This window comes from Phalacrocorax aristotelis, chromosome 1, assembly GCF_949628215.1.
Source record: "Phalacrocorax aristotelis chromosome 1, bGulAri2.1, whole genome shotgun sequence".
NCBI classification, from domain to species: Eukaryota; Metazoa; Chordata; class Aves; order Suliformes; family Phalacrocoracidae; genus Phalacrocorax; species Phalacrocorax aristotelis.
Window position 1 is genome coordinate 12,870,271 of NC_134276.1, and position 27,127 is coordinate 12,897,397.

A 27,127-nucleotide genomic window follows, 5' to 3' on the forward strand; every position below is an offset into this window, starting at 1 on the left:
CCCCTTGCAAGCTGCAGGCACGGCAAGGCTCAGAGTGGTGCGCCCTTGCCTGTGGCTGAGCGGGCGGGGAACTGTAGGGTCAACACAGGGAGAAGGGATTTGCGTTTTAATTATCTGTAGGTGATCCACCCTCCTTGCATCTGAGGCACAGCAGATTTTAGCTGTGTGGGGAGAAGGCAGAAGCTGTTAAGCAGGCCTGGAGCCATCCCCCTTAACTTTCTTTGTGTTGGAGACATGGGCTCCAGGTCACTGGAGTGACCACGCAGAGCACAGTTCATCCCAGAGGTGCCTAACGATCAGTAGCTGAAGCTACACTCAGTAACTTCTCTTGGGAAGGACCTCTGGGGATCAGCTTGCTCTGAGATGGGTCAACTTCAGTATTGCTGCAGGCTGTCTTGGATGAGCTGGAGATGCAGCTCCTTACCGATGGGGGACTTAGGAGTGTTTTGGGCTCCATATGCACTGCATCCTGTAGGAATGAGGTGCCCAAGTTGGAATTAAGCCTATTAGAAGTGAGAGCATCAAGGAGCAGGCATTGAGTTAATCCCATATCATCCCAGTGAATTTGGGCTTAGCATGACTTACATAGGAAAATGTGAATCCTCTTACACAGAAGTTACTGTGCTAGCACACTCTGAAGTGCAGAAATTGTTTGATTTTAATTGTGAGAGTATTTTTGTAATATCGGGCAGCTAAGCACTGCATCTGTATTCATACTGGTCTGAATAGATTAAGAGAAACTTGTCCAAAGATGAATTTTGTTTTCCTGTCATTCTGAATTTCAGAGTTTGAACAGTGGCATCTTGCAAGACCAGCTGCAGAAGAATGAGAGTGATTTGGATTTGACATGCTGAATTTCCTGTGCTATTTTAATGCGTGCATGTCCTGCAAGTCCTTTGGAGAACCACATAGTTGAAAATAAGAGCACAGGAACTTTACCCATTTATGAATTTTTATTAGTGTTAAGGAAACCAAACAGCCTTCAAGAAACAAAATATACACACATAGTCAACTTGCTAAGAGAATAATGCTATGAACCATCTTACATACAATCACTGTGTAAGAGCAGATTTGCCCTTTAACCTTAAAGCAAATCCAGGTCCTTCAGAGGGTATTTTGCACGGATTCTTCGCACTACTGAGCCATAATGTCTCAGGCCACCCTGTAACAAATGCTGTGATGCCGTAGGGCCTGTTACTCTCAGTCCAAAGGTGGCTGTGGATTCCTGTGTAATTACTGAGACACTGACTGCAGCAGAGCAGAGATGGAGGCTGCGGGGGGGAAATGATTGTTACTGCCTCAGAAGGAATGTGGCTTTTGAAAGGCAGTTTCTTACGCGTAAATTGGCCCACTCTTGTACCCTCTCAGAAATACTGCTCTACGGTGGAAGCGAGGTGGAGTGAAGAAGCATGCGGGTGGATACATTGAACAAGTGACCACAGTATGGGGTCCTGTCATAAAAGAGCAACACAGAACCCCAGGGCAAGCAGTGCCCCTCTTCCTTAGCACGGAGAAGAGAAGCAGCCTGGAGTAAAGCTCCTCCCACAGACAACTTCCTTCACCGTAAGCCCTATCTTCTACAGCCCCATCCTTACCTGTTTGGAAGAGCAATGGGGCAGTCTTGGCCACCAACTGTGGTTTTTGTCTCCACTTCTCTGGTAAAATTTTGTGGTTTTACAATTGAATGTGGACTTAATGTCACCTGACTAAACTTAATTCTTGAAGTATGCTATGAGGAGAAAGACCTAAACATAGGGCTCAGAAACGGGCTAAGCTGTTTAGTCTACTGTGATTAAGTGGCAGTTGCAACGCAGGCAGAAAGGCTTCTTTGGTTGATAGTCAGTTACTTCCATTAGTTAACAGAAAACTGAAATACCTTAAGTATGCCACTATGATCCTGCACAGAAGCACTGAAGTCACTAATTACGTTTACCCAAGCAAAATGAAATGACTGATCCCAGCAGTTCACACGTGCCCCCTGGCATTCCACTACCTTTCCCCTGATGAGTACGAGGCACTGGAGGACAGAGGAGCTGCAGAAAGCCCCGGGGAGCCATGCTCTGCTTCCCCCCTCAGAAGTAAAGGTGCTGAAGTTGCATCCTGGCACACCCAATGTAAACCATGAGCAAGACTCCCAAGTTGCAGAGGTGGAAGTAAACTTTGTCCTACAAAGTTCGGTCATGTAGGTCACTCCTCTACCACTGTGTTTTACTGGTAGAAGCTGCCCTTTCTTTAAATAAGGCATCATTACATGGCTTCCCATGATCTAGATCAAAGTGAAGGGAAAAGCAAGACCAGGGATGTGTTTCAGGTGCTATCACTGCTTGTCTCAGTACGCTGGCAACGGCTCTCATTAACACTGCTATGCAGACAGAGCGGAGGGTCTCCTGGCTCCACAGCTGTGTTCTAGGCTCCAACACAGAGTCAGTATTGCCTTTTAGCAAAGGTGAGATTTTGTTCAAACTTCTGAGTAGATGTTTTTCCTCCACGGTACTTCTAGTACACAGTCTCTCTTTAAAGCCAAGTGATTTCTAGCACATAAGTGAACAAAGAGCGAGCTCTAGGTTTGTTTTAGGTGGCAAGTGCAATTAGCTTGTATTATCTTAGCCACTGAGAAGGTTAATTGCATAGGGGGCCTTGTTTGTTTGTTTTAGCTTAAGCTTCCTCTAGTGCTACAGTACTAATAAATTACCCTGGAGAGAAATAATAAATAGGTTGGCATCTCCCAGACACCATGCTGGAAATCCAGGAGGTTTCAGAAAAGCTGCCCCTGTGGTCCTGGGAAGGTACTCGGCAAAAAAAGTTTGTATTATACAACTGTCTGTACGGGAGCGACAGACTGCGCGGGAGAGCCAGCTCTCTCTGAGGATGAGGTGGAACGGTTGGTGATTTCTCTCTGCAGTTCCTCCACTTTCTTCTGCAGCTCAGCCCGCTTGGCAAGAAGCTCCTTGTAGCGATTGTGGACGGGTTCCTGCAAGAAAATGCACAGCTGAGGGCTGGCAAGTAAGCACGGAAGTGGAAGCCTGAACCACAAAACGCTGCCGCTGACCCGGCACACAGCCACAAGGGAAGGAGGGGTGGCACGTGGGCAACAGCACTGTCTCCAGCCCAGGGGTGAGTAGTCGCTCTGGCTTTAGGATACTCATTTTACCCAACACGCATGGTGCAATAGTGGCTAAACAAAACTTAGTGTTTATTTTGAAAGATGACCACTACAAAACTCTAATCTCTCATGTTTCTGGGGGACACTGGCCTGGATATAATTTCAGGGCTTTGGGGGAAAAAAGCAACACAGATTTATCCAAATATTTTCACATAGTTCTGACTGTTAAACAGTCAGGAAAGCATTTGTTAGGCTCCTGTATCTAATGCACCAGATTTGCAGAGCTCTGTTCACTGCGGTTGGACGTTGAGGCAATCCAGGAACATGCCCTTTCCTATTAAAAAGCGATTCCACCCCTTAGGGCCGTGTTGAGGCTCCTTCTCTCAGGTGCCTGCCCTGGGCACGCCAGTTTCCCTGCTGCCACAGCTCAGGAGTGTAACGGTTGCAGTCAGACCCCTGTGCCCTGGACAGCCAAAGCAAGCAGCAAATCTAAATATAGCCCCAAAGCTCAGATCTAGAATCCTACATCCAAAGAAATTTTGGAGTTTTAGGCTCTTCTGTAAAGAAGAGAGAACAGATGATTTTCCTCATATTCTAAGTGAGAAATTTTCCAAACCGATGAGTATCTTGAGCTCCTGCAGTAGATGTTGCTTTTTCACTTACTTGCATTTGAATTTAGGCATTTCTTTTTAGATTTAAGCAGTGGCGGCATAAGTTTGTACATCAATTCTTGTGCTTCAAAGGTCTTGAGCTCCAAAATGACCGTATTAGTTCCAGCAGAGAGGGAAATAAAAGCAGGACCCTTGGAAGAGACATACCTGTGGTTTCATCCTGGGGTTCCAGCGGATGTAGTAGCCGACCCACAGCTCGAGGTGGCGCATGCTGGCCACGGGATACAGGACGTGGTTGTTGTAGCTCACGTACAAGGGGTTAGTGAAGTCTTCCAGTTGGCTGTTGATGTAAGACCAAAGCGACACGGTCTTTTTTGGAAGGCTCTGTAAGGGAAGCGGGGGGAGGCGGCTTTATTTCTCATACGAATCCCAGCATTTATATACAAAGTATATATAGCAGCATATACACAGCCCCTCACTAATACAGAGCTGGTTGCCTTTTTGTAGCTTGAAAACAAAACCTCGTTCTTTTGATGTGGCTGTTGTAATCAGGGCACACGGATACAGGCAGGCGCACATGCACCCTGGCACGGAAACATTCCCTTAGCCACCCAGCTGCCAACACAGACCAGGAATCGCCATCGGCACAGCAAGGGGACGGTGGCAGGTGAACCCTCAAAGCTTTAGTTAAACTTCACCTCTTTAAAGTGCTCCTGGAGTATTTAATTGCACACATATATTAAAAATAAAAAATAAACATTTGACTTAGGCCCTGATCTAGTGGAATCATCAGGCCTGTGAATAGTCCCAGTGAAAGCAGTGTTGAAGTGCTTTCCAGATTAAGTACTTTGCTAAACTGAGGCCTTAAACAAACAAAAAAAACCCAAAACAAACAACAACAACAACAAAAAAACCAAAACCCACAAAAAAACCAACCCCCAAACCCACATACAAACAGCACACAGGTTTTCTTCTCTGGAAATTAAAATTATTCGATCACTGTGGAGTCTGGAGAAACAGGGTCATTGATTTCACTACAGTACAATGCTATCACTTCTGCATTACAGAAATTTACTTTTTTATTACTATTTTTATTTGTTAACTGATGTGCTGTTAAATATAATCACATCAGGCTCAGACAGCACTGTCCTCAACATACGTCTCTGATGTTAGGCTGCAACCTTTTGGTGCCAAAGCGCTTCATCTTTTGGTAGGTGGGACGGAATGAGCGTCACTGCTTTTCCTTCTGGTCCCAGACTGGGTGTGAATAGGATAGGGTGTGAATGGTCTGAGTGTACACATCTTTACGCTCCTCCCCTAGCAAACAAACCTTGGCTGGGCTGCAGGGCAGAGCTGGCTGGTGGCAGGACCTAGAGGCATGTCCTTCCTCATCCTAGCAGCTCTGTCCTCTCCCAGAAAAATGCAAGCGCAGCAAGAATGCATATTGAGACCGGTTACTTGCTGTAGTGTGCAGAATGGCAATACAGACTTGGTAGTTAACATCAACCTCATGAGACCATTGCAAGGAAAAGGGAGGGCAAAACGGTGCCAGTTTCCACAGAGGAGGTTAAATTAAACTGGAGTTCAAAGAAAAATTGCATTTCCAACTACTCAGGAGACACCAGGAGCTGCTCAGCCACCAGTGAGCAGCTGAAAGCCATGCTGACAGCCGTGGGACTGTCCAGAGGGAAATGGTATTGCTCTGACATGCAAGTCACCAACAGACAGCAGTTTGCACAAAAAGGAAAATACCCCGTGACCCAGCTGTTAAGAGAAGGGCTTGGCATTACCCAGACCTGCATCTACTGCTATCTTTGAGTGGTAAAACAACTCCTTTAGCGCTGTCTGGCCACCTAAAGCAACCACCGTACCATGCCTTCACCTTGGAGAGAAGCTGTTTTACCTCCTTCACTCTCTGCTGCTCACTGCTGCACAGGAAGGTCCCAAACAAACAGCTATACAGGTGATCCAGGATGGTTATCAGGAAGTACTCATTGAACTCAAATGCTGTAGGGAACTTCAGACAGACCAGAAAATTAGGTTTTAGAACAGGAATCACAAATAAACTTTCTCCCACTTTGTGGTGCTGGTAAGGAGTTTGGCCGCTCTTCCTTATTTCTAAACCAGGATTTGTCTCTCTTCTTTGCCTGGCAGAATATTCAGGATCATATTTGCTCCTTCCAGGAGCAATAGCTTCTCTCTTAGAAACCTGCTTTACATGTGCAGAGAGGAATTTTGAGCAAAAGCCAGAGGTCTGAAGGGTTTGACTGCTGTGTTTAGACACACTCAGTGCCGCTTCAAGTTGAAGCTTGCTCTGCTGTGCCTGCCCCTAATGACAGACTACGAAATGAGACTGTGAATAAAAGGCTGAAGCATATATGAAATAATGCATAAAAAGAAATGGAAATCTCCCAGGGCCAAATGGAAATAACCTGTGTGTGCAACAGAGCAGTTCCCAGAGCGAACAGCAGGGAGGCATCGTGCAACACAGGTCAGCGGGAGGAACAGGGGTCTGGGCAGGGGCTGTGTTTGCTGTTGGTGTTCCATGCAGAAACAATCAGACCCAAGACAGGGAGAACTGAAGTTCCACAAAGGGTCAGTAACAATACATGCAGTGAACTGCAAAGACATGCTGGAGCAATGGAGAGGAGAGCAGGAGGCCTTCCTCCCTCACTAACCACCCTTCCCTTCCCAGGCTGCTCTGGTTGCAACACCTGGACCTCACCAGCAGGTCAGGATGCCTGCTTCTAGGGGCAATGCAAGGACAGCACGATGCAAGTGACTTTTGATGATGGTAATGCCTCCCTCTTTCTCTGCTTGGATATGGTACAGCTTCCTATGCAGTGGCATCCTTTCCCATTTCACCTGTTTTTGTCCATGATGAGCCTAATTTTTTCAAAGAACTGCCTGACCATGGCTGACATTTGCTTAAAATGCAGCACAAAGGTCGCAGCAGACATGAAAAAATATTTCAGGTCCTACATACCTGGGGGAAAAGGTCTCTCAGCCACAGTGTGTCTCTCCTGAACTGTGCCTCTGCCATGCTTGGTCTGAAGCAAGGATCTCAGCTCCTGACTGTACCTCAAGTATGAATCAGGAGCAGTATGTTTGCCTTCAGAAGTTAAAATGGAGCAAATGCAAGTCTTCCCTGCAGGTTTGGTTATTGTATCAGCTTGAGCAGAGCCAACAGGGATCTGCATGCACCCATCACGCTAGAGCCTTACGTTAGCACCTCAGGTCACTTATGCTTCTGAAGGCACAGCGGGCCAGTGAGGATGGCCGGGGTGTCTGCTCCTGCCCATGATAAACGTGAGGCAGCTGTCCCCTACCTCAGGGTGAGGCAAGCTGCTTCTCACAAGCTCACATTTATTATAGCAGCACATTTGTAAGCAGCACCCACTGACTATCTGATCTGATGCAAGCCAGCGTCGTGGCCTTCCTGTGCACTTGTGCATAAAGGCTCTTTGCTATACAGACTCCCAAGAAACCTGTTGCCAGAGTCAAGAAAAGAAAAGAAGCCCAGGAAGGACAGCCTGTGCAGGTCAGCTTGGCAATTACTCCTGTGGCCAGACACTGCACCACGTCTTGGTACAGTGGCTTTGTGGACACGTGTGCCACCCAACTATTTACCTGTCTTGTCATTTGCCAGACACAGTCGATGAACTGGAGGAAGACAGGAGAGCGGTCTGCGTCTGCGTGATTCTTATCTCCATGGCCAACTCTCTGAAATAGAGCAGGACGTATAAGATGAGTCACATGGGGCTCCATGGGGAAACTGCTGGGGTCTTCTCTCAGTCACCCAAGCCTTTACCAACTGCTTTAAGAAGCTTCAAATGAGTCCTGATTTTGCTTTGTCCATATCAGTGGGAAAAGGAGTAAAGCACAGCTACTCCCTTCGTCTTTGAAGTGAAATTTCTTTACAGGGATATTTTAATGCTAAATTAAAACAAGAGTTGTTTGAGTAGAGGCTCCAGATGCTATGCTGGCACTGATTTCAGTTAATAGCTAAAGTTCAGAAGGAAAAAAAATGAGAATGTTTTTTGCTTCAGTTCCAGCTGTCGTCCTGGCTACTTCAGCAGTACGGTGTGCTAGATCTAAACACTACCTACAGGCACGGCATGTGGCAATAACCGTCACACAACACCTCGCAGCTTCCAAGTCCTGTACAAACACTGATCCAGCCCATCTCCTGCCACCTCAAGAGGGGCAGTGATGAAAGCACCCCCAGAAGTAGGCCTCCAACCCTGACCGTGCTGTGTGGCCTTGGATAAGACATACAAGGCCTGATTCCATATAACTAGTATAGTACATTACCGGTTACACATTACCCAGGAGCCCTAAGTGCCGTACAAAGACAGCATAAGAACATGCACATAACAGACATCACTTCCTCTTCTGTAATACTGTTCTCCCCTCAACAAAGGAAATCAATATCATTATCTTCTTTGTATAGACAGGGAAGCTAAAACACTCATAGTCTGAACACCAGGTAACAGTTTTGCTGCAGCAGAACCTCAGTTGCTTAGTGCCTCAGTTTCCCCACTTTTGTCAGAGCATTTGAGTACATGACCCACCATCACACGTGCTGTGAACAGACCTTGTTGTGGCCGGTGTCAAAATTCAGTGACCACAAGAGACCAACAAGCAAACAAGCAAAACACAATAGGAACAGAGACAGAAAGGATATTACTGAAAGGCTCTCTTGATTCCCATCAGTGCAAACTGTAACAAACTGCTGTGTCACAGGTCCACAAGCTGTCTCTTGGTCCAGTCTCAAACTGATCTTTTACCTAAGCAATTAAAAGCCTCCCCAAAAAGAAGATGTGCCTGAAGAAAATGTGAGATCAAGGCCATAACCAAATTCCTCCATCTGTTCAGCACCAAGGCATTTGTTAGATGATGGTGTCCAAGCAGTCTCAGAAAATAGACTGAGCTGGTAAGAAAGACAAAAAATACCCCTGTGGTCTCTGCTAATTCCCAGCAGAAATGCCTATCCTGAATCCAAAGCACACTGCTAGTTTAAGCCTGAGCATGGGAATATGACATACCAGTCAGGCACCCGAGAGATTTAATACCACCTGGTTCCTCCTATCTAACCAACGCTTTCTCCAAGGAGGTTAAGAGATGACTGGAATTATAGGCAGAAAACAATAGCAGTAGCATTCACCTTTCTTTTGCGATTTCAGCTGGGAGACTTCTCACAGGAAAGGCTAAACTCCTTTGAAATCCTTCAAGGTGGACAATAACTTTCTGTTCAGTGCCTTCCAAGGGCTAGTGACTCACCAGCTGAAATCTGTGGCCGAAGCTCAGCCACTCCTTCTCCACTAGCACTTCGAAGCCCCTGATAGTTCGGTAGTAGCCATCTAACATGAGCAGAGAAAGAGAGGTGAGCTGGGCTGTCCGGTCCCAGCCATCACTGCAGTGTACAACCACAGATGTCTTCCCTGACTCCACCTTGTCAGCAATCCGAAGCGCTCCAGCAAGAATGAGCTAGGACAAGGGGAAAAAAAAAAAAAGTTATAAAACGTCTTTGGCACAGAAACTATAAATGAAAAATGGCTACTGACAACACAGGACAAACCAAGGGCTCTGTCTGCCTCAAGGAGAGTGGCACATCAGTTCCAACTACTTCATAACTAGAACAGCAAATTGGTGAACGCATTTTTTGTTCCTGCAAGATGACAACACATCTAAACTACAGCGTAGGTGCAGCTCTAGAAGAGCCCTTGCATTAAGCTCAGGTCTTGGACAGGTCAGGATTTAAAATGCAAGAGCATTCTGTGTCTGAACATGAACACGAAATGGCCATCGCCTTGCAACCACCCCAGAAGCAGATTTGCCTGTCTGCATTAGCAGGTCGACAATGTAAGCTGGCCGTTTCTAGGCGAGAAAGAGCTTAATTTGACAACCAACATCTGTAGAAGCTGAAGCATTTTGCCCCACTCATTCTGACTCCACTGGGATTCCTGAAAGCCTGACAGGGCATGAAGTCCCAACTCCCTGTCTGGACCAGGCAGTAACGCCAGGACGTCAAGGATCCCTGAGTCAAGAGCTTGGAAACTCTGGAACAGTTACAGGGTACCTGGGCCCACACTTCACTTCCAAAACTCCATCTTCCAGTATTTCGGCCCCTCTCTTGTCCCTCTTCCCATCTCCTCAAAACTCCCCATTCCATGAAACTGTGGGTCTAGTTGTTTATAAATGGAAAACAAATTTTAAGTGTTTCAATTTCTCATTAATTGAAAATCTGGCACCGGAGTTAGCTCTGGATACACCTTGCAGTGAACAGACTGCTATGCACTTGTGGTTACTCAGCCACATCCAGTGGACGCAGACATGCATACCTTGATGTGCTCTAGCCAGTGAGTTGACTCTAAATTAGACAGCCAGTGAGTCTCCTCGATATTGGGATACACTATTTCTTTCAGTTTTCTCAGTGATTCTCTCATAACATGAATATTGTGAATATCCAGGAACACTAATTCTGCATTCTGATAGGCATCCTCGCTCTCATAGCCCCCTCCTTTAGCCTGAAGAACAAAATCCACATACAAATCATTAAGCAAAAACAGATTTTATACTTCATCCCCATCTTTTGTCCTAAGCAAATATCAGCTGACAAAATACCGCAGTGATTGTGCTATCTAAAGCAGGTAGAAAACATTGGATTTATCTTACAGTTGGGAGCAAACCTGTACACGCACACACTTTGTGTCTCTTTTCTGCAATAGGTAATGAATGCTATAATTTTTACCAAAGAATATCACATTACAAGACTTCTCTTTCTCTGTAATTATCATTTATCCCCATTCAAGCTGCTAACTCATTAGATTCACTATTCTGTCATTTACAAATTTACCATACTATTATAAAGGGATATATCCCACACACTAATTGCCTTCTCTAAGTAGTGGCAAAGGCAGATTTAAAGAAAAAAAACAGCTTTAGTACAACAAAAAATGGTAGTTCTACCGTTAAAACAGGGCCTAAGAGTGATGGCATGAGGCATAATTTTAAAAAGGGTAGAAAGGAGGATTCTGGGAACTACCATCCTGTCAGCCTCACCTCTGTTCCCAGGAAGATCATGGAACAGAATCTCCTAGAAGCTATGCTAAGGCACATGGAGGACAGGGAGGTGATCCAAGACAGCCAGCATGGCTTCACCAAGGGCAAGCCCTGCCTGACCAGCCTAGTGGCCTTCTGGAATGGAGTGACTGCATCAGTGGACAAGGGAAGGGCTACAATGCCCTCTATCTGGAAATCTGTAAGGCCTTTGACAAGGTCCCCCACAGCACCCTTCTCCTTAAACTGGAGAGAGATGGATTTGATGGGTGGAGTGTTTGGTGGATGAGGAATTGGATGGATGGTCGCATCCAGAGGGTAGCAGTCAACGGCTCAATGTCCAGATGGAGACCAGTGACAAGTGGTGTCTGTCAGGGGCCCGTACTAGGACCAGTACTGTATATCTTCATCAATGACATAGTGGGATCTAGTGCACCCTCAGCAAGTTTGCAGGTGACACCAACCTGAGTGGTGCAGTTGACAAGCCAGACGGGCGGGAGGTCATCCAGAGAGACCCAGACAAGCTGGAGAGGTGGGCCTGTGAGAACCTCATGACGTTCAACAAGGCCAAGTGCAGGGTCCTGCACATGGGTCGGGGAAACCCCCAGTATCAATACAGGCTGGGGGATGACGGGATTGAGAGCAGCCCCGCAGAGAAGGACTTGGGCACTGGTGAACAAAAAGCTGGACATGAGCGAACAGTCTGTGCTTGCAGCCCAGAAGGCCAACCGTATCCTGGGCTGCATCAAAAGCATGGCCAGCAGGTCGAGGGAGGTGATTCTGCCCCTCTACTCCACTCTGGTGAGACCACACTTGCAGTGCTGCATCCAGCTCTGGAGCCCTCAGCACAAGAAGGATGTGGAGCTGTTGGAGCAGGTCCAGAGGAGGCCACAAAAATGATCCAAGGGCTGGAGCACCTCTCCTGCAAGGACAGGCTGAGAGAGTTGGGGATGTTCAGTCCAGTGAAGAGAAGGTTCCAGGGAGACCTTACTGAGGCCTTTCAGTACTTAAAGGGGGCTTGTAAGAAAGACTTTTATAGCAGGGCCTGTTGCAATACAAGGGTTAATGGTTTTAAACTAAAAGAAGGTAGATTTAAACTATATATAAGGAAGACTTTTTTTTTAATGATGAGGGCGGTGAAACACTGGCACAGGTTGCCCAGAGAAGCGGTAGATTCCCCATCCCTACAAACATTCAAGGTCAGGTTGGACAGGGCTCTGGGCAGCCTGGTCTAGTTAAAGATGTCCCCACCCACAGCAGGGGGGTTGGACTAGATGACCTCTAAAGGTCCTTTCCAACCCAAACCATTCTAGGATTCTGTAACAGCAGGAAGAACGTTCCTAGACATTAAAGATCCCCAGATTATATTTTGAAATTAAAGATCATAATGCCTGATTTTCAGCAGTGCTGAGTATCCTCTGCTCCCATGAGGGTTAACATGGACAGAGTTCTGATGGTGTTAGAGGAAGCAGTCTTTCAGCCATGCGAAGTGAAAAATGGAGATGCACAAGATCCAGGATGCTAGACGTTGACCTCAGTATTACTTTGATTCCCCCCCCCCACTTCCAATCTCATTTTCCATTGTAGATTAATCCAAATGGACCTTTGTAGTCACACTGATATCTTACAGATATCAGCGCAGGTGTAAAAGTCTGTCTAGAGAATCAGATCATTGCATATGATTCCCTTCACAGTGGAAAACCCTTTGGGATCCTCAGGAATAATTTGAAATGGTGGAAGGAAACGTGCTCTAAGTTATTACATTTCCAGCTTTAGACAGAGGAAAAAGCACCTGACCTTATTGGCTACAGCATTCACACTAGGCCTTGCATCAAATATGAAGATTTTATGGGACTGAGCATTAGAATCCATGATGGCTTGAAGGTACTTTTCATCTTCCTTGCTTCGCTTGCCACTCATTCCCACCATTGGCTGGCTACAGCGAGTGATTGTTGCTTGACTTTCTGGGTGAATCCATGACAACACCTTTGGAAAAAAAAGAGAAAGAAATGAAGGAAAAATGGGATTCATTAAACCACTGAAGTGTTTTTCCTGTAATGGCTTGCTCTGGGATCCTGCCATTTATTAGCTGGTTCCAGAAGGCTGGATTCTATTAAATCACGATTCAAAGAAAGAACTCTTCTGTCCTTACTCATTCATTCTGGTGCCATTCCCAGAGTTTGAACAAACAAGAGGTGACTGAATAGGTTTAAGTCTGACTTTTAAATATGATGCAGACTATTTTCTCTCTGTTTGTATGAGTCACAAAAACACTTTCTTGCTCTGCAGTCATTGGGCTATGTCTTACTCTACATTACACAATGTAAAAAAGCACTTTAGGAACAGATTTAACTTTCTATAATCTTGAGAAGTAAAAAAGTACATTTTCAGTTGCTGCTGAAATAATCATCATAATTATGTTTGTCTTCATTACATTTAATCAGCATTTTCATCAAGAGTATCACTAAGTATTCCTCTAGTCTGAAAGTCGGAGTAGGCCAGACAATTGTAAACAACCAGATAGGACTGCTTTGCATTTCCCAGGAATGGAACTGAGATTCAGTCTGGGTTGTGCTAAGTTATCTTCTCATTTTGGTTTAGTCTACTCGCTTTCCCAACAGTAGTTCCAGCAGATAATGTTACTTTCTAACCCCTCAAACATGCTGTCACTTTTATTATCCATTGACCATTTATTTGCTCCCTGGAATCCACTCAGCTTGATCTTGGTATTATTTATGGCCCAAAGGTATGTAACAACACCACATCAAAGTGGCTTCCTTTGTCACACTCACTGGTATACGTCCTCTTGATCTGAAAGATGCTACTCTCTTTAATTCTTCATCAGGAATGTTTACGGGCACAGCTAGAATGGCAGGGTATGTATCACACAGCTCATAGCGCTCATTAATCTTGGTCAACCTCCAGCTTTCATTGGGAATTCCCTAGAGAGGAAACAACAGCAGGTTAGCAAATTAGTTGCTCTGAGACCTCAGCACAGTCAAATCCCCAGACCTGAAATTCAAGGCAGCTTTTGTTAATGAACAACATTAAGGGCTGGAGCCTGGGACTGTATTATGTTGGTAACTTGCATTTCACGCCTCTTCCCAGAGAGGCAGATCACTGAAGAACAGGAAAACTAGGAGACTGCAGGCTCATCTATGGCAAAGGAACTGTGGCAACACAGGTGATCTCCCTGAGACCATCTTTAACCCACCTCCTGGTCTCATCATGGTGCTTAAAGGAGAGCCTGGAGCGGGACAGAATGGGAGACTGACAGTCCTCACTCCTCTCTCAGCACTTAGCTCAAACATGGTGGGGTGGGAACTGGGATAGAAAATGGAGTTACTACTCCACTGTGATCTGGACAGTGATGTGCAACTCCCATGTTCCTCTCAGACTAAGCTCTCTGGTTGTACTACTCTGACTTGGGTTGGGAGAGCAGGGAATTGCACACACATCACTGAGCTCAGCATGCCCTGATGGGGAAGCAACTTGACAGCTTCCCTGATGATAACCTCCAGGTAACACTCAAAGCACAATGGGGACAGATCCTGACAATCTGCAGACTTAGTTTGGCTGATGCTGGGAGTAACAGGTCAAAATGGTGTTGTTGCTACTGCATGACTGCAAGGAGAAATTTAAACAGATGAATGCTGCAGCAGGGATGAGCATCGACGCAAAGCATCTCTGTGGGGAAGACAGATCTACTACAGTGAACATGGCCAAACTGTTAAGCAGAGGGTCTGATTTAGAGAAACATCAGCTCTTAAAACAATACCTACTTTTGTTCTAATAAACAGTACTTCATTCTAAGAAGGGTGGTGGGACACTGATTACCACTGTTGTGGCTCCCACAGGAAATAAATGACAAATCTAACACAAGTCAGACGAGCTGCGGTAATCATGGTTGACCCATACAGACTGCAGCCAGTTCCCTGTCAGATCGGTGAGTTGTGCTGTCAAATCAGGTCATGGTTAGAAACATGAGGAGAGGATGGACCTTCTGTCTAATGCTGGTCACACCCTGCTTGTGAACCACCCCTGATCCTGGGGCCCTCCCTGGGAAGAAAATGTTACTACAAGGAATCAGCAAAGCTGCCAGGATCATGAGTACCCCAAAACCCCAGAGAAAAGCTATTTTTGGCACTGCCTGAAGACGAAGTGGCAGAAACAGGCTTCAGACAGTGTGTACACAGTCCAAGCTTACTTGTGGGTAAAACATGCTCAGAGGCCTACCTGCTGTACACAGCACGGATAAGAGCTCCTGGGTCCACCAGCTCTGCTGTCAACCAGGGAATAGCAAAACTCTTGCTCTTAGCTGTCCATCAGCTGTTATCAAACTGGTTACTATCTGGAAGCGAACTAATGGCAAATGACTAAATCGTTCTCAGTCCTGTCCTGTTAAGTATGCGACTGCACTGCAATGGATCCACCAGCCACGCTTGGAGATTTCACCTCCCCCAAATCTGAATTAAAATTATGCTGTCAGCACACTCTTGGCCAGGAAAATAGGACTTGACAAGCAGTTACATGGAAGAAAAGCTCCTTTTTGTTCTACCCTGCAACCCTACCAGTGTTCACTGAGAGGATGGAACAGTCACTGGCACTGTAAATCACCCTCTGCACAGTGCTGGGCAGAACAGCTTCAGCACATGCTGCTTGATCCAGAACTGACACCTCCAAAGCTCTTTCAGCTGCCATCCTGACAAATATCAATGAAATCTTTCCTTTGCAATAGCCAAGACCAGGAAAACCCATGACAATCCCTCAAAGAAAGAAAAGATGTTGCATATCAGCATTCAAATATCCTTTGAATCAGAAGGAATGTCTGCTTTCCCCTGAAACAGGAACCTTGAATCACATACCCAAAGAGGGCTTTGGATTCAGATCATGACTTTCTCTAAGGACTCAAAGCAAGGAGAAATAAGCAAAGTAGGCTAGAAGAGGAGCTGAATTTGCATCTTCCCAGGACGTTTGCCATGATGCAGTGTAGCTTGGGCATTTATTCATGCTCCTTTGGATTTGCACTTTCCCCAGCTGGAATCAATAGAAAAAGCTAAACATGATATAAAGCACATTGGTATTTCCTCATATAAGATGCATTTCACTGCTTCCTGGGAAGTTGTAAGCACCCAAAAGCCTGCTATCAAAGCAACCCAAGCTGTTACAGATGTAACTGAAGAAGCCTCTGCAGGCTCAGGACCAGCTCTGGGAGCCGCCTGCCTGTGCACCTGCAGGAGGAACCCAGGCATGCCTTGCTAACAGCGTGTGCGATGGTCCAGAAGCTGCCATGGAACGTGGCTGCTGGGTGTCCACATTAGTGACCAGAGCATGCTGCCCTGACTGGTGCACAAGGTCTGTCTTCTCCTGGTAAACTAACAGCACTAGTAGACCCTGATTTCAGGGGAACTCACGTGGTTGGTTGCTGCCAGAGGGAAAAGTGAGGAAGGCAATATGGCCGCATCTATAGTCATAAATTAAACATGCCCGTGACCGTTCTCACTGAGGTCAGCTGGCACAGTATGCCTCGCATCCATACTATTAAACTCATTTATCCTTAAAACACGGCAGTTTGTCTGAACTGGTCATCCTTGGCTTGTGCCAACCTCTGAACTGTGCCCAGGTCTGGTAGCAGGCAAGCTGGCCTTGCAGCCCTCCTTCTTCTCTGCTCTACAAGGGCTCAACTGTCTCTTCAGGTCCCAGCTCTGACACGGCCAAGCTGCAAACTGCAGCTCAGAGCGCCAAGGACACTGCAAAGCAATGTGAAAGAGCTGCGTGAAAATCCATAGAGAGGCAAGAAATGTAAAACTGCAGATAGGGGAAGAGAATTGTTGAGATGGGGATCGCTGGGAGCTCAAAGTTTCAAGGGAAAACAACATCACAAAATGGTAAAAAATGCAAAAAGAAAAACTGCGAGTCTAGTAGGCCGTCACTGGGTGAGGGCCAACAGCTGGTTCATCTGTGCAGTGGTGTTGGCATTACTGGTGCCAGATGGCAACAACAACACAACTGAGGGAGGTGCAGGTGCTGATCCTTCTCCTCTCGCTAGTGCCTGCCTGGCCAGGAAAGTCTCTTCAGATACCTCCTCTGAGGTGATGAGTGCTAATGCTCAGCCTAGTAGCTCGTTAAGTCCTTGCTATCTGTTTTGTGTGTTAGCCAGTAAATAACTGCTTTATACTTTCAACCTGCACATACCCTGCTGGCAGAATGTCTTTGTGCATGGCTAAAGATACTCAAACATACTCAAAAGAGGGACAGTAACAGCTTGGACTGAAGCTTTGCCTGGAACTTGTGATGAAGGCACCCCAGTGCTTGGGAACGCTCCTTACTACACTATCATCTAACCACAGAGATGCAGCCTTTGTGTCATCTCCACACACAAACCAGACCTGCTTTCCCTCTAGATATTCATTCGTGCCTTACTTCAGTGACCTGTGCCCAGTTATCACTTGACCTATGCACATTGTAGAAGATGGAGTTTCTCTGTTTGCAGGGAAAAACTGTTGAATGCACACTAGCATGACACTGAAACCACCACCTTGCAAAGCACACGTTTAAGCTTAAGCACTTGAGGATCTTTCACTGACAGGAAAAAAAATAATTTCCTTGCTGGAATTACACACAGTCACATCTCTCTATGGGATCCAGTAGACTGATTCCGAGCTTAGCCACACAGGTACATCCTGAGCTACAGTGGGCAAGGCAGGGAGGGTCCTGAGGTACACCAGCAGTGCCTCTCTCAAACTTGGTTTGAGCCACAAGATACAAAGTGACTGAGCACATTAGTTGAGGCGCATCCTTACACCAACACAGCGTACAGCTGCCCCAGCCAAGCTGGTCCCTCTGCCAAGTACTCAGCCCAGGTTGTGCCCACTTGGCACAAGAGAGCTGTGATCCGTTTTACAGTAGATGCATACCTAGTATAAGCTGGACCTCAGTTAAACCATGGGACATCTAACAAGTTCAAGCCTCATTTTGCTCCCCTAAATTACACCTACCAATCCTCTGTAGGATGCTGTTCTCATGCTCTACCTTTCCCACTTTGGTTGTATAGTAATGCTGGGCACTTCTTGTACCTTCCAAACAGGTCAGCTCCTCTTCTGAATTATTAAGTTCTGTATGATTTCTCTGAAAGCAGCAACCACAGCCCTATACTGTGGCACCCTGGTACACAGCCCAGAGGACAGAATTAGATGAGCATGACTTCTGTAGGGAAACATCACACATTTCCAGCTTCACAACACCTTGTAATATTTTCCAAATGCTCCCCACCTTGTTAAGGAAAATGAAAGCTTTAAGTTACTCCAAAGGGATCTCAAGGCTTTTTGGTTTCAACTGAGTCTTATTCACTTTGCAATTCTGTTTTATACTCTGCCAGCCCCCGTGTAATAAAAATCAGGGAGCAATTTCAGTTTTAAATTTCATTTGCCACATGTGATTCCATTTACCATCTAAATCCCAAACCTCTCTGAGTTCCTTTTGTTCTCTGCAGGTTGCTTATTACTCCCCATAGTTTTACACAATCACAGATTTTTAATAAGTTACATATTTCCTTCTTTCCCAAGAATGCTAACAGAGAAGGTAGGGGTTTACCAAATATCTTTCCTAATTACTACAATCTCTATCATATCAACATACTTATATTAATCTGAAAAAAAATAAAATAAATTAATCATACCACATGCAAACTTGCCACGTCTACCAGTGTAGACATAGATCCTACCATGGATCCTAATCTGAAAGTCTTTTCTGGATGCTTGGTAGCTGGCTTCTGCTTTCGCGCTGTTCCCCTCTCTCTCTGTCCCTGCTCCCACATGGAAATGACTAACCTGGCCTAAGATATACCAAGTTAATGCCTGGCTGTACTGCTGGGCTGCTTATGCCCTAGGCCAGCTCCTCTCTAATAGTTTTTAAACCAATTCCAAAAGGTCCTGCAGATAGTGCGTATGTCCTGTTTTTCTATTTCTGATCACAATTCATACAGTCAGAGGCAAGTAATCCCATTATCTCATTTGATGATGCCAGTTTTGTTTCACTGTTAATGAATCCCTGCTGCCATTTCAGGACATAATCCTGATTTACTGTAGTATTTGTTATTGCTTTAACAGAACCTGGTTGGATTAAGAAAAAAGACTAAGACATTCACACAGATAAATTGAACATCCATAGTTATAAATGCTGAAATTAAATAAACAGACTGAAATACCTAAAAGTTTTGGAGAGGACATAAAGCTTCACACTGCAGGACCTAAATCAACTCTAACAAAAGGGATGAAATTCTCTTCCTGGCCAGATCAGAACATAAATGTCTACTGCAGTGCAGTCTGCATCTTCTTCAGCAGCTGGTATTGGTCACTTTTGGAGATAAGCTACCAGAACAGATGGATTGCGTGATCTGGAATGGGAATGGCTGTGACCCATCATGGGTAAATTTCAGATAGGTCGTGGCTGCAAAAATTCCTGGTTTGCATTCATTTTTGCAGTTACCAATGTAAGCAAATGACTGAGGGCTTCAGCACACGGACATCAGCTCGGTTTCTTGACATTAGCAGTCAGGCTAAGTTTTTCCTGTCCACTCAAAAATGATACAAAAGCAGGTCATAATGAAAGAAGTACCTGCTGCAGCAATGTCTCAATCATGGCATGCTTTGCACACAACAGTGCTACCTCGTGAGATCGGAAACAAAGACATCACAGCCTAGAGTCCCATTTTCTTTACAGAAAGGCCACAGAGAGCTGCAAATCACATGCATATAAATATATGTATCCAATATGTAAGTATATGTAACCAAGCTCCTGCCAAATTTAAGGTACAGCCAATCACAATATAAAAACTAATATGGATAGAAAAGCCTGTATTCTAAAAACAGATAAGCCAGGATTAAGAAATTTGAATTATTTACCCTGAAATTCTCAAGAGCCACCCTTCCTTCTTTGCAGGTATTGCAAGAATGTCTTTTGTACTTCATCTGTTTTAACTGAAGCTTGGCTAACTGAATGCTGTGCTTTTCAATGGAGATTATTTTGATAGCACAGGAATTCTTTAGTCTTTACTCCAAAGTTCTCAGTCCTGTAAAGAAGCATCTTTGCCGCAGAGCTTGGGCTGCACATCCTTCTTTATAAACAGATCTTTCCTTAAAATAACTACTAAGAGGCAAATTCTAAACAAAGCAATAATCACTGCATTATCTGGTCTTATTAGTCAAAGTCGACCTTAGATACTATGTGTGTCATTGATTACAAATGACCGGAGTTTGTTTCTACTAGGATTTTAGATTGTGGTATCTCATTGCAAAACATACACTTTTTTGCAGTGAAGACAGCAGAGGTAAGATACATCTTGCTTTCAATTAGCAGCCCAGAAGCCAGCGATCCATCTTAGGCAGCTATTTTAGGAGGGAACAAATCACCCCCAACAGTGAAGCTCTCTCTCCCCATCTGTTAATGACAGGCCTAGATAACCAATTTAGAAGGCATGCCCAGCTTTTAGAAGACTAAAGCCAGGAAAATGAATCCCTTCCTTAGGTTTTGGATGTTAGGAATCGGACGAACAATTAGGCTAGGGCAGATGTCTTGTTTTGGTTTGCTTTATGGGAAAGACCCAAATAAATCCTTAAATTACAGGGCTGTAAATTGCCTAATTTTACAAAGGAAAATTGGTTTTATCCTGGCAGATCCGGATGAGACAAAAGTTTACTGTGTCCAGGGCAAAACTGTCACCAAATTGGGCTGTCTCCTTAACTTGAGGATTTTATGACAAGAGTGATTTCATTGTAAAAAACAAAATTCTCACATCTTTTGCCCCAGGGAGGACCACTCAAGTTTTTATCGCAGTATTCCTAATTGACAGCCTACCACTTCATGATCATTAACAGCTTTGACCAGTCTACTCTGGACACACTGCAATTGTCTGTTCCAAGCTAAGGTTAACCACAACACTCTCTAGGCTGATCCCTACGCTGATTCCTCAAGAAAAAGAAGGCATTCTACATGTAATTTATTTTCCTTCTAAGTTCCTCTCTGAGATATCTTACAGAAAACAGGAAAGAATTAAAACTGATACAAGCAAGAGCTGAGGTGTGAAACTCAACAATGGGATGTCTGCACCTGCAAAACGCGTCTTCGTTCTGCATCGCCAGCAGTGGCTGATGACTAAGCCAGAGCAATAGTTTTTTCCACCACAGCCTAAAGTCAGCTTTCTGCAGCCTGTGTAATCTCCATCAGTGGATGCAACTATCTCTAAAGCTGTACTGCTGTCATCAATCACTGCAGTGTGGAGAACAATGTCCTAACCCAGCCCACACGACATTTGTCAGCAGGATCATTCTCCACTCCATAAAACCTGTAATAACGTTACTGCACAGAGCCTCGCTTCTGAAGAGTAAAGCGGATGAGGAAGGACATGGCACAGTACCCACCTGTCTTCTGTACTCCCACGTGGGGTCATACACCTTCCATCCATTTTCTGGAAAAACCTCTTTGTATTCAAATGCAAAAAGTGGCTGAAAGAAAGAAAATTTACGATTAAGAGCCCAGTTCCAGGATGTCTGATATCTCAAATAACAACTCATGACTGGACCTTTTTTTCCCCCCACTGCACAACTTTTCTTTCAGGGCTTTGTGAAAAAGATCAACATGCTCACTGTAGCGGGTAATTAGTACAAAAACGCACTTTCCTCTATATCCCTGACCATGCTTGTCTATTACCTAGTACTTCATGGACAAAAGGAGTTTATTATTAAAGAGGAAGAATAGACTACCTGGGCAAGAATGCTTTTACATATTAAGAACTAGATCTTTTCAACCTGTATTTGAAGCAAAATTGCAGTGTCATAACACAACAGAACAGATGAACCAACTGCAGTCCAGAACTGGGAGCCGCACAGTCACCATTTGCTCTAAACCTCTGATGAATGTCACTGTGCTTTGAATATTTTCCCTCTTTTATGAGGATGTGAGTATCAATAACTTATTTTCCATGCATGAAGGAATCCAGCCCCACAGTAGTAGACTTGTCCTGTTTTTGCAAAATCTAAATTCCTGCAGAATTAATTCTAAGACATATTTAAAAGAACAGCATTTCTCTTCCTTCAATAAAATGTACCCCATGTGAATATCCAGGTAGATGGGACTAAACAAAAAAAGCTTAATGCCACACTGTGTCTTTTGGTAACAACTGAAAAGAAAATACTTACCAGATTATTTGAAACCGGGAAAGCATATTTCATTAGGTTCTCAAATATGGATCGTCTAGTTCTCCCTTCAGGCTTATGAGCAAATCTCAAGTTTCGAATATCCTAGGAAAAAAGAGGGAAATCAAATTGCAGATTTCTGAACCACTTCAACATCCAAAGAAACACCAAAAGCCAGCATTCAAAACAGGGTCACATCACAATGCTCTTTCTAGTACTGATTTAGTACCATACTTTGAACATCGTTGTACTGCAACTCCAGGCTTGGTTCAGTGGTCGTCTGCAGCCTCCAAACCCTGCCACACCTGCAGAGAGCAGAGGGAGTGCACAGGCATGCCTGATCAGTGGCATCTTGCTTCTCCATGAAGCTTTCTACCTGCTGAAAGTCTAGAGGAGAGCTCCGCTCAGGGACCAAGCTATCCCTGACCGGCAGGACTTTGAGAGACAGACCTCCTAGCTCTTACCAGGCTCTGAGGCTGGGCTGTGCCAGAAGACTGGCAGGGACTGCCTCACAAAGTACCTCCGTAGAGCTACTGCACATAGGGTGCCCAAGCCCCGCCAGTTTGGTGCAAAGCAACTAATGCCATATCCCTTTAAAGCTTCCATCTCTGAGAGCACTAGAGAATAGTTTTCTAGTTTTTCAGAAAGTTTCAACTCCTCCACTTTGCACAGCAGCACACTTTCCATGGAGTGGTAACCCAAGACCTCTTTTCTATACTCATCTACAAAATCAAGTTCAGAAACTAAATAAAGCATCTCTAAGATAAAAGATTTTCCAGCCAAGCCTACAACTCAAACACCTGTAGTAAACAGTTTAAAAGCCACCAACAGGAAATGAGCTATCAAGTTCAAGCATATGAAGATAGTACAGCAAGTCAGAGAATGAGATAAACCGCTAAAGACTTAACTATCTCACAAGACAGAGATTAGGGAGTTGGTCTCAGACAGAGAACATTTCAGAATGCATCAGCTGTATCTGTACCTGATACAGCACTAAACTGCTCTGCATATCCTGGGCCAAGCTATATAGGGCCAAAATACCTACCATATAGTTTGTGCCTATGTTTCCCACCCAAGGAAATGATGCAGTTCACTCCAAACCTGACCATGTGTGCAAATTTGCATATAGGCAAAATGGCTGAGAACTAGGAATCCAGATCAAAACAGGGAACAGAGTGGCCTGCCAGCACAAGCACCTCAACGTTAGCCAGGGAGGATCATGACTGCAATAGGACATGGGAGCAGCTGGATGATTACATCAACTGCTCTTGACTCAGCACGCCCACAGCTCGTGAGTCTGCTTAGCTTCCTGGTGCCTCAAAATCACAGCAGTGACCAGAGCTGTCGGGGCTCATTTTCATTCCTCCCATCTGCCCTTATCCAGAAAGTGGCATCCTTTCAGCCTTGAGGGGGCTCTGAAAAAAGCAGCCTGAGACCCATGAGGTTGAGAATCTAGCTCCTCCTACATTGACAGCAAGGGAAGCAGAGGGGCTGTGCCCTGGTGAACAATGGAGGTATGAATTTAGGACTGGAGATGGTGGCTTTATCTACACTGTGGGTCTACAGTACTTAGACACTAGGAGATGAATTGTTAATTTTCAGTGAAGTTTGCATTTCCAACTATTCCAAGGGCTCTTGAGAGGCACATATGTAATATCTACTGGCTTGAAAGAAATGAAAGAACAGCCTCGAGGACGACTGAAGGCTACTTGCCAGTCCCCTACCACAAAGCACAGCAGCAGGTAGATGTAAGCTAATGATTTAGGGGGAAACGTGCCCCTTTCTTGCTCTTGAAATGCAAGTGAGTGAAAGGCATCCTGTACTCCACAATGACTGGAGTCTTCCTGGGATAGCCTGGTGAGCAACCCTGAGAACTGCATTAGTGGGATGCAGGCTTAGGCTTCCCACTATGAGAAAAGACATTACCTAGAACAAAGCCTGAATAAAGGTCTGGGTCTTGTCTCATATAAGTGGAGCTGGAGAATCCTGAAAATTACTTTTAAAATCAGATGTTTTTTGAAGTGTGTGAAGTCATACTGACTGAAATGTTTTGTAGAACTTCCTACAATACTACAGAGAAAACCTTTTAAAATGTATATTCCCCTTCCCCTATTGTTGTTAAACACAGATAAAAGTTTACCTTGCATACAATCTCCAGCCCATACGAATTCTCACCACGACTGGAAGCACCTCCAATTTTCTCCACTCTGTTGATTACACCTAAAGATGCATCTAGGACAAAAGGAGGGTCCTGTAGACAGTTGAAATTTGTGAGTTTAAAAAGGGGAGGGGGAAAAAGTCCCCAGTGACTGCTCCCTTATGCTTACATTCCCAAACATATAGCTATGATTCACATAGAATTACTCTCAAAGAACACCTAGGTCTGAAGATTGAATAGTCAACAAAAGCAGATGGTTTCAAAAGCTTACCCGTTCCATGCTTTTAAAATATAGTCTATAATTGGTAACAGTAAGGGTTCCTCTGATTGCTCCAGTGAAGGGGCAGATGTAAGTAACATCCTTAGCTTAAAAAAAAAAAAAAAAGGAAAAAAAAAGTTGTTAAGTTCATGGTTAATTTATGGGAGTAAAATTATGACAGCAACAATACTTGAGGGCTCTACTTTTCAGATCACAAAATGAAAACAAGCTTAATCTGGGCTTCTAGTCTAGAGCCAATACGTAAGTTTCAGTTCTGTGGAGAAGGCAAGAGTTTAGGTATAAACCGAATTCCAGGCAAATATCATCACCTAGGATCCTCCTACCTTTGCACAGAAATACTACCCCTGTAAAAAAGCCAGTATTCAACTGCAGACTGTTTACTCTTACTGAGCAATGCATTGCCAGTAGCTGAGAACAGCATGCACAAAAAGAAGAGTCAGTTCCTGCCTGGATGCATACATTTAAAGCTGACAGCAGTTCTACATGTGGCTTTTAGGATGCTTGGGTTCTTCTGCTCATCCTTGCATGTAGAGTCAGCCCTGGGATGAAGGCCCTCATGCTAAAACCCAGTGGAGCTACAGGAATCTCCAGCAGCCACAAATCTCTATAGCACCTAGCTGGTAGTGATCTTAAGTCTGAAGTCAGCAACAATTCAATTATTTTTGAACCTGAGTGATGGTGACTCAAAACAGTCCCCTTCTTGAAAGGCCTCAAACGTTTCTCACTTGTTCCAGAAAAAGGCAAGAGATGCTGCTGGTTTTCCACAGCAAACACCTCCCCTAACTGCTCTTCTGTTTTACATCAATTAAAAATGCCAACATTAAAGTCATTCTCTCCCCACTCCCCACTGCCCAGCAGTGACCCATCACATCTTCTGCCACTGAAGCAGTTGGCTGGCTGTGCCAAGGCAGTGGTTCACGCTCTCACCAACTAGTAATGACACCCCTCAAATACACAGAGGTCCTTTCAGAAGGAGACCCACTGACCAGAGCTGCCAGATCCATGAAAGAATTCCCTGGACCATCTTAACCTCAAGCCTCCAAACCCTAAGGGATCCATTTTGCAAGGGCTGTGTGAAGTCAGGACAGCTCGCCTCCCATCCAGGTGACAGCCACCACGCACAAGAGGCATGAGGGTACTGGGGTGCCAGCATGGGGACCTGAATTTCTTCTACCTTCATCCCATGAGATTTAGCCTGGAGGGAAGGAGGAATAGAGACTGCCTTACTCCAGGGCACTGACAACTAATATAACTAAACCATCCTCACATCAGCTCTGCTTCTGCATAGCCCTCACTGACTCTCAAGATCTGGATATGGAGAAGGATCCTTGAAATATCAGGAGTGACTAATTCAGAGCAAAATAGATAGCTCAGAATTTTTGGTTAAAAATAAAATAAAATATATGTACACACACTAGCAATTTCGTTTATTTATTTTAATTTACATGCATTTGGTCAAAGGACAGTTAAACACAAAATGCTTCCACCCAGTTCTAATTAAACCAAGTGTTTCATTACTGGCTGATTATTAATCACTTCTTTTCAAAACCTAGTTTGACAGAGGTTTGAAAGCAGACTCATGAAGCATAATAAGAGCGAGGGCAGCCTGCCTGTTTTTTCCCCTAGAGTTCCGTTATTCAAAATGTTAAAAAAACCAAAATCAACTAATTAGAGAAGTGTGCATTTACATCTGAAAAGGAACAGGATCTCTCAGTAAAAAGGAAAGGTGCTAGAAGAATGTTTTCCAGGTAAGGAATTCTAGGCATGATCTCAAACACTGGCCTTGCCAGCCTGTAAGCCACATCACCTTTCACATTTGCATTTTATTAGCTTGGTTTCCTGAAGTAACAATTTTACTTGATTACACTGCACATATACGCATGTACCCACACACATGACTTGCCTGACCTTAACCCTACCATGGCTGTATGATTTCAGCAGCCTTTATGTGAAAAATAGGGATCTCCAAGGCATTAAAATGCTTCACTGTTTGTGAGAATAGATGCCAGGTATAACAGAGAGGTAGTGCTAGTGCTGCTACCAAGGGGAAGTCTAATAAGCTCAGTCTTTGGTAGATGTAAGAGAATCCATATGGGAGGAAGACATTGGAAACCAGGATTTACTAATTCCCTTGCTTATGGAATTCCTTCTTTTACAGGGCCAATCTTACCCTAGATTCTTGGGTTGGCTGAAATAACTTGTCTTACCTTCCCTGTAAAGTCCAAAGAGAATTACATTTGCCTTTCTTGACACTTTTAACAGGAAATAATTATTGCTGATGAATAATAAACACTTCCTTTTTGCTACCTTTAACTTCTTGCTGGACCAGGCAGCTGCTGTCTGGTCTACTCCAAAAGCCACCTGGTCTTACAGACTTACGTGGCTCATCATATCATTTGCCAACAGACAGAACGCTGGTAACTCTGATCTCTTAAACCATTCCCCAGGAACCCTTCAAAACATAGTCTTGCTGTCAGAGCTAACTGCACCTGAGCAGCGAGTTAGATGCCAGTCTGCAGTGCATGGCTGGAGTACGAGTTCAGAGTCCTTAGGAAAGGGGAAGACAAAAGGATTGAGCATTGAGGTATTTTTGGTGTGGTTTGGTTTTTTTGTTTTTTGCTTGTTCTTGTTTTTGGTGGTGGTGGTGGGTAGGGGTTTTTGGTGAGGTATTTTCAGTTTTGGTTTGGGGCTTTTTATTCTTACGAAGGCAAGATGTCAAAC

General features: G+C 44.6%; 1 protein-coding gene across 6 annotated transcripts in view; it reads right to left on the reverse strand.

The window, feature by feature from the left end:
- Positions 1 to 934: 934 nt before the first annotated feature.
- MTMR2 (myotubularin related protein 2) overlaps positions 935 to 27,127 on the reverse strand; it is a 65,145-nt gene continuing 38,952 nt past the window's right edge. For 3 of the 6 annotated variants that reach the window (XM_075081714.1, XM_075081674.1, XM_075081694.1), the window contains 12 exons: positions 24,398 to 24,492; positions 24,109 to 24,219; positions 21,972 to 22,073; positions 21,195 to 21,278; positions 13,569 to 13,718; positions 12,574 to 12,762; positions 10,059 to 10,244; positions 8,998 to 9,204; positions 7,345 to 7,437; positions 5,597 to 5,731; positions 3,922 to 4,098; positions 935 to 2,971 (listed from right to left, as the gene is read on the reverse strand). In XM_075081714.1, coding sequence (XP_074937815.1) covers positions 2,810 to 2,971; positions 3,922 to 4,098; positions 5,597 to 5,731; positions 7,345 to 7,437; positions 8,998 to 9,204; positions 10,059 to 10,244; positions 12,574 to 12,762; positions 13,569 to 13,718; positions 21,195 to 21,278; positions 21,972 to 22,073; positions 24,109 to 24,219; positions 24,398 to 24,492 — 1,691 coding nt within the window. In that variant the 3' untranslated portion in view covers positions 935 to 2,809. Of the gene's footprint in view, positions 2,972 to 3,921; positions 4,099 to 5,596; positions 5,732 to 7,344; positions 7,438 to 8,997; positions 9,205 to 10,058; positions 10,245 to 12,573; positions 12,763 to 13,568; positions 13,719 to 21,194; positions 21,279 to 21,971; positions 22,074 to 24,108; positions 24,220 to 24,397; positions 24,493 to 25,392; positions 25,602 to 27,127 lie in introns of all 6 variants that reach the window. The other 3 variants (XM_075081704.1, XM_075081666.1, XM_075081684.1) reach the window with 2 other exon arrangements.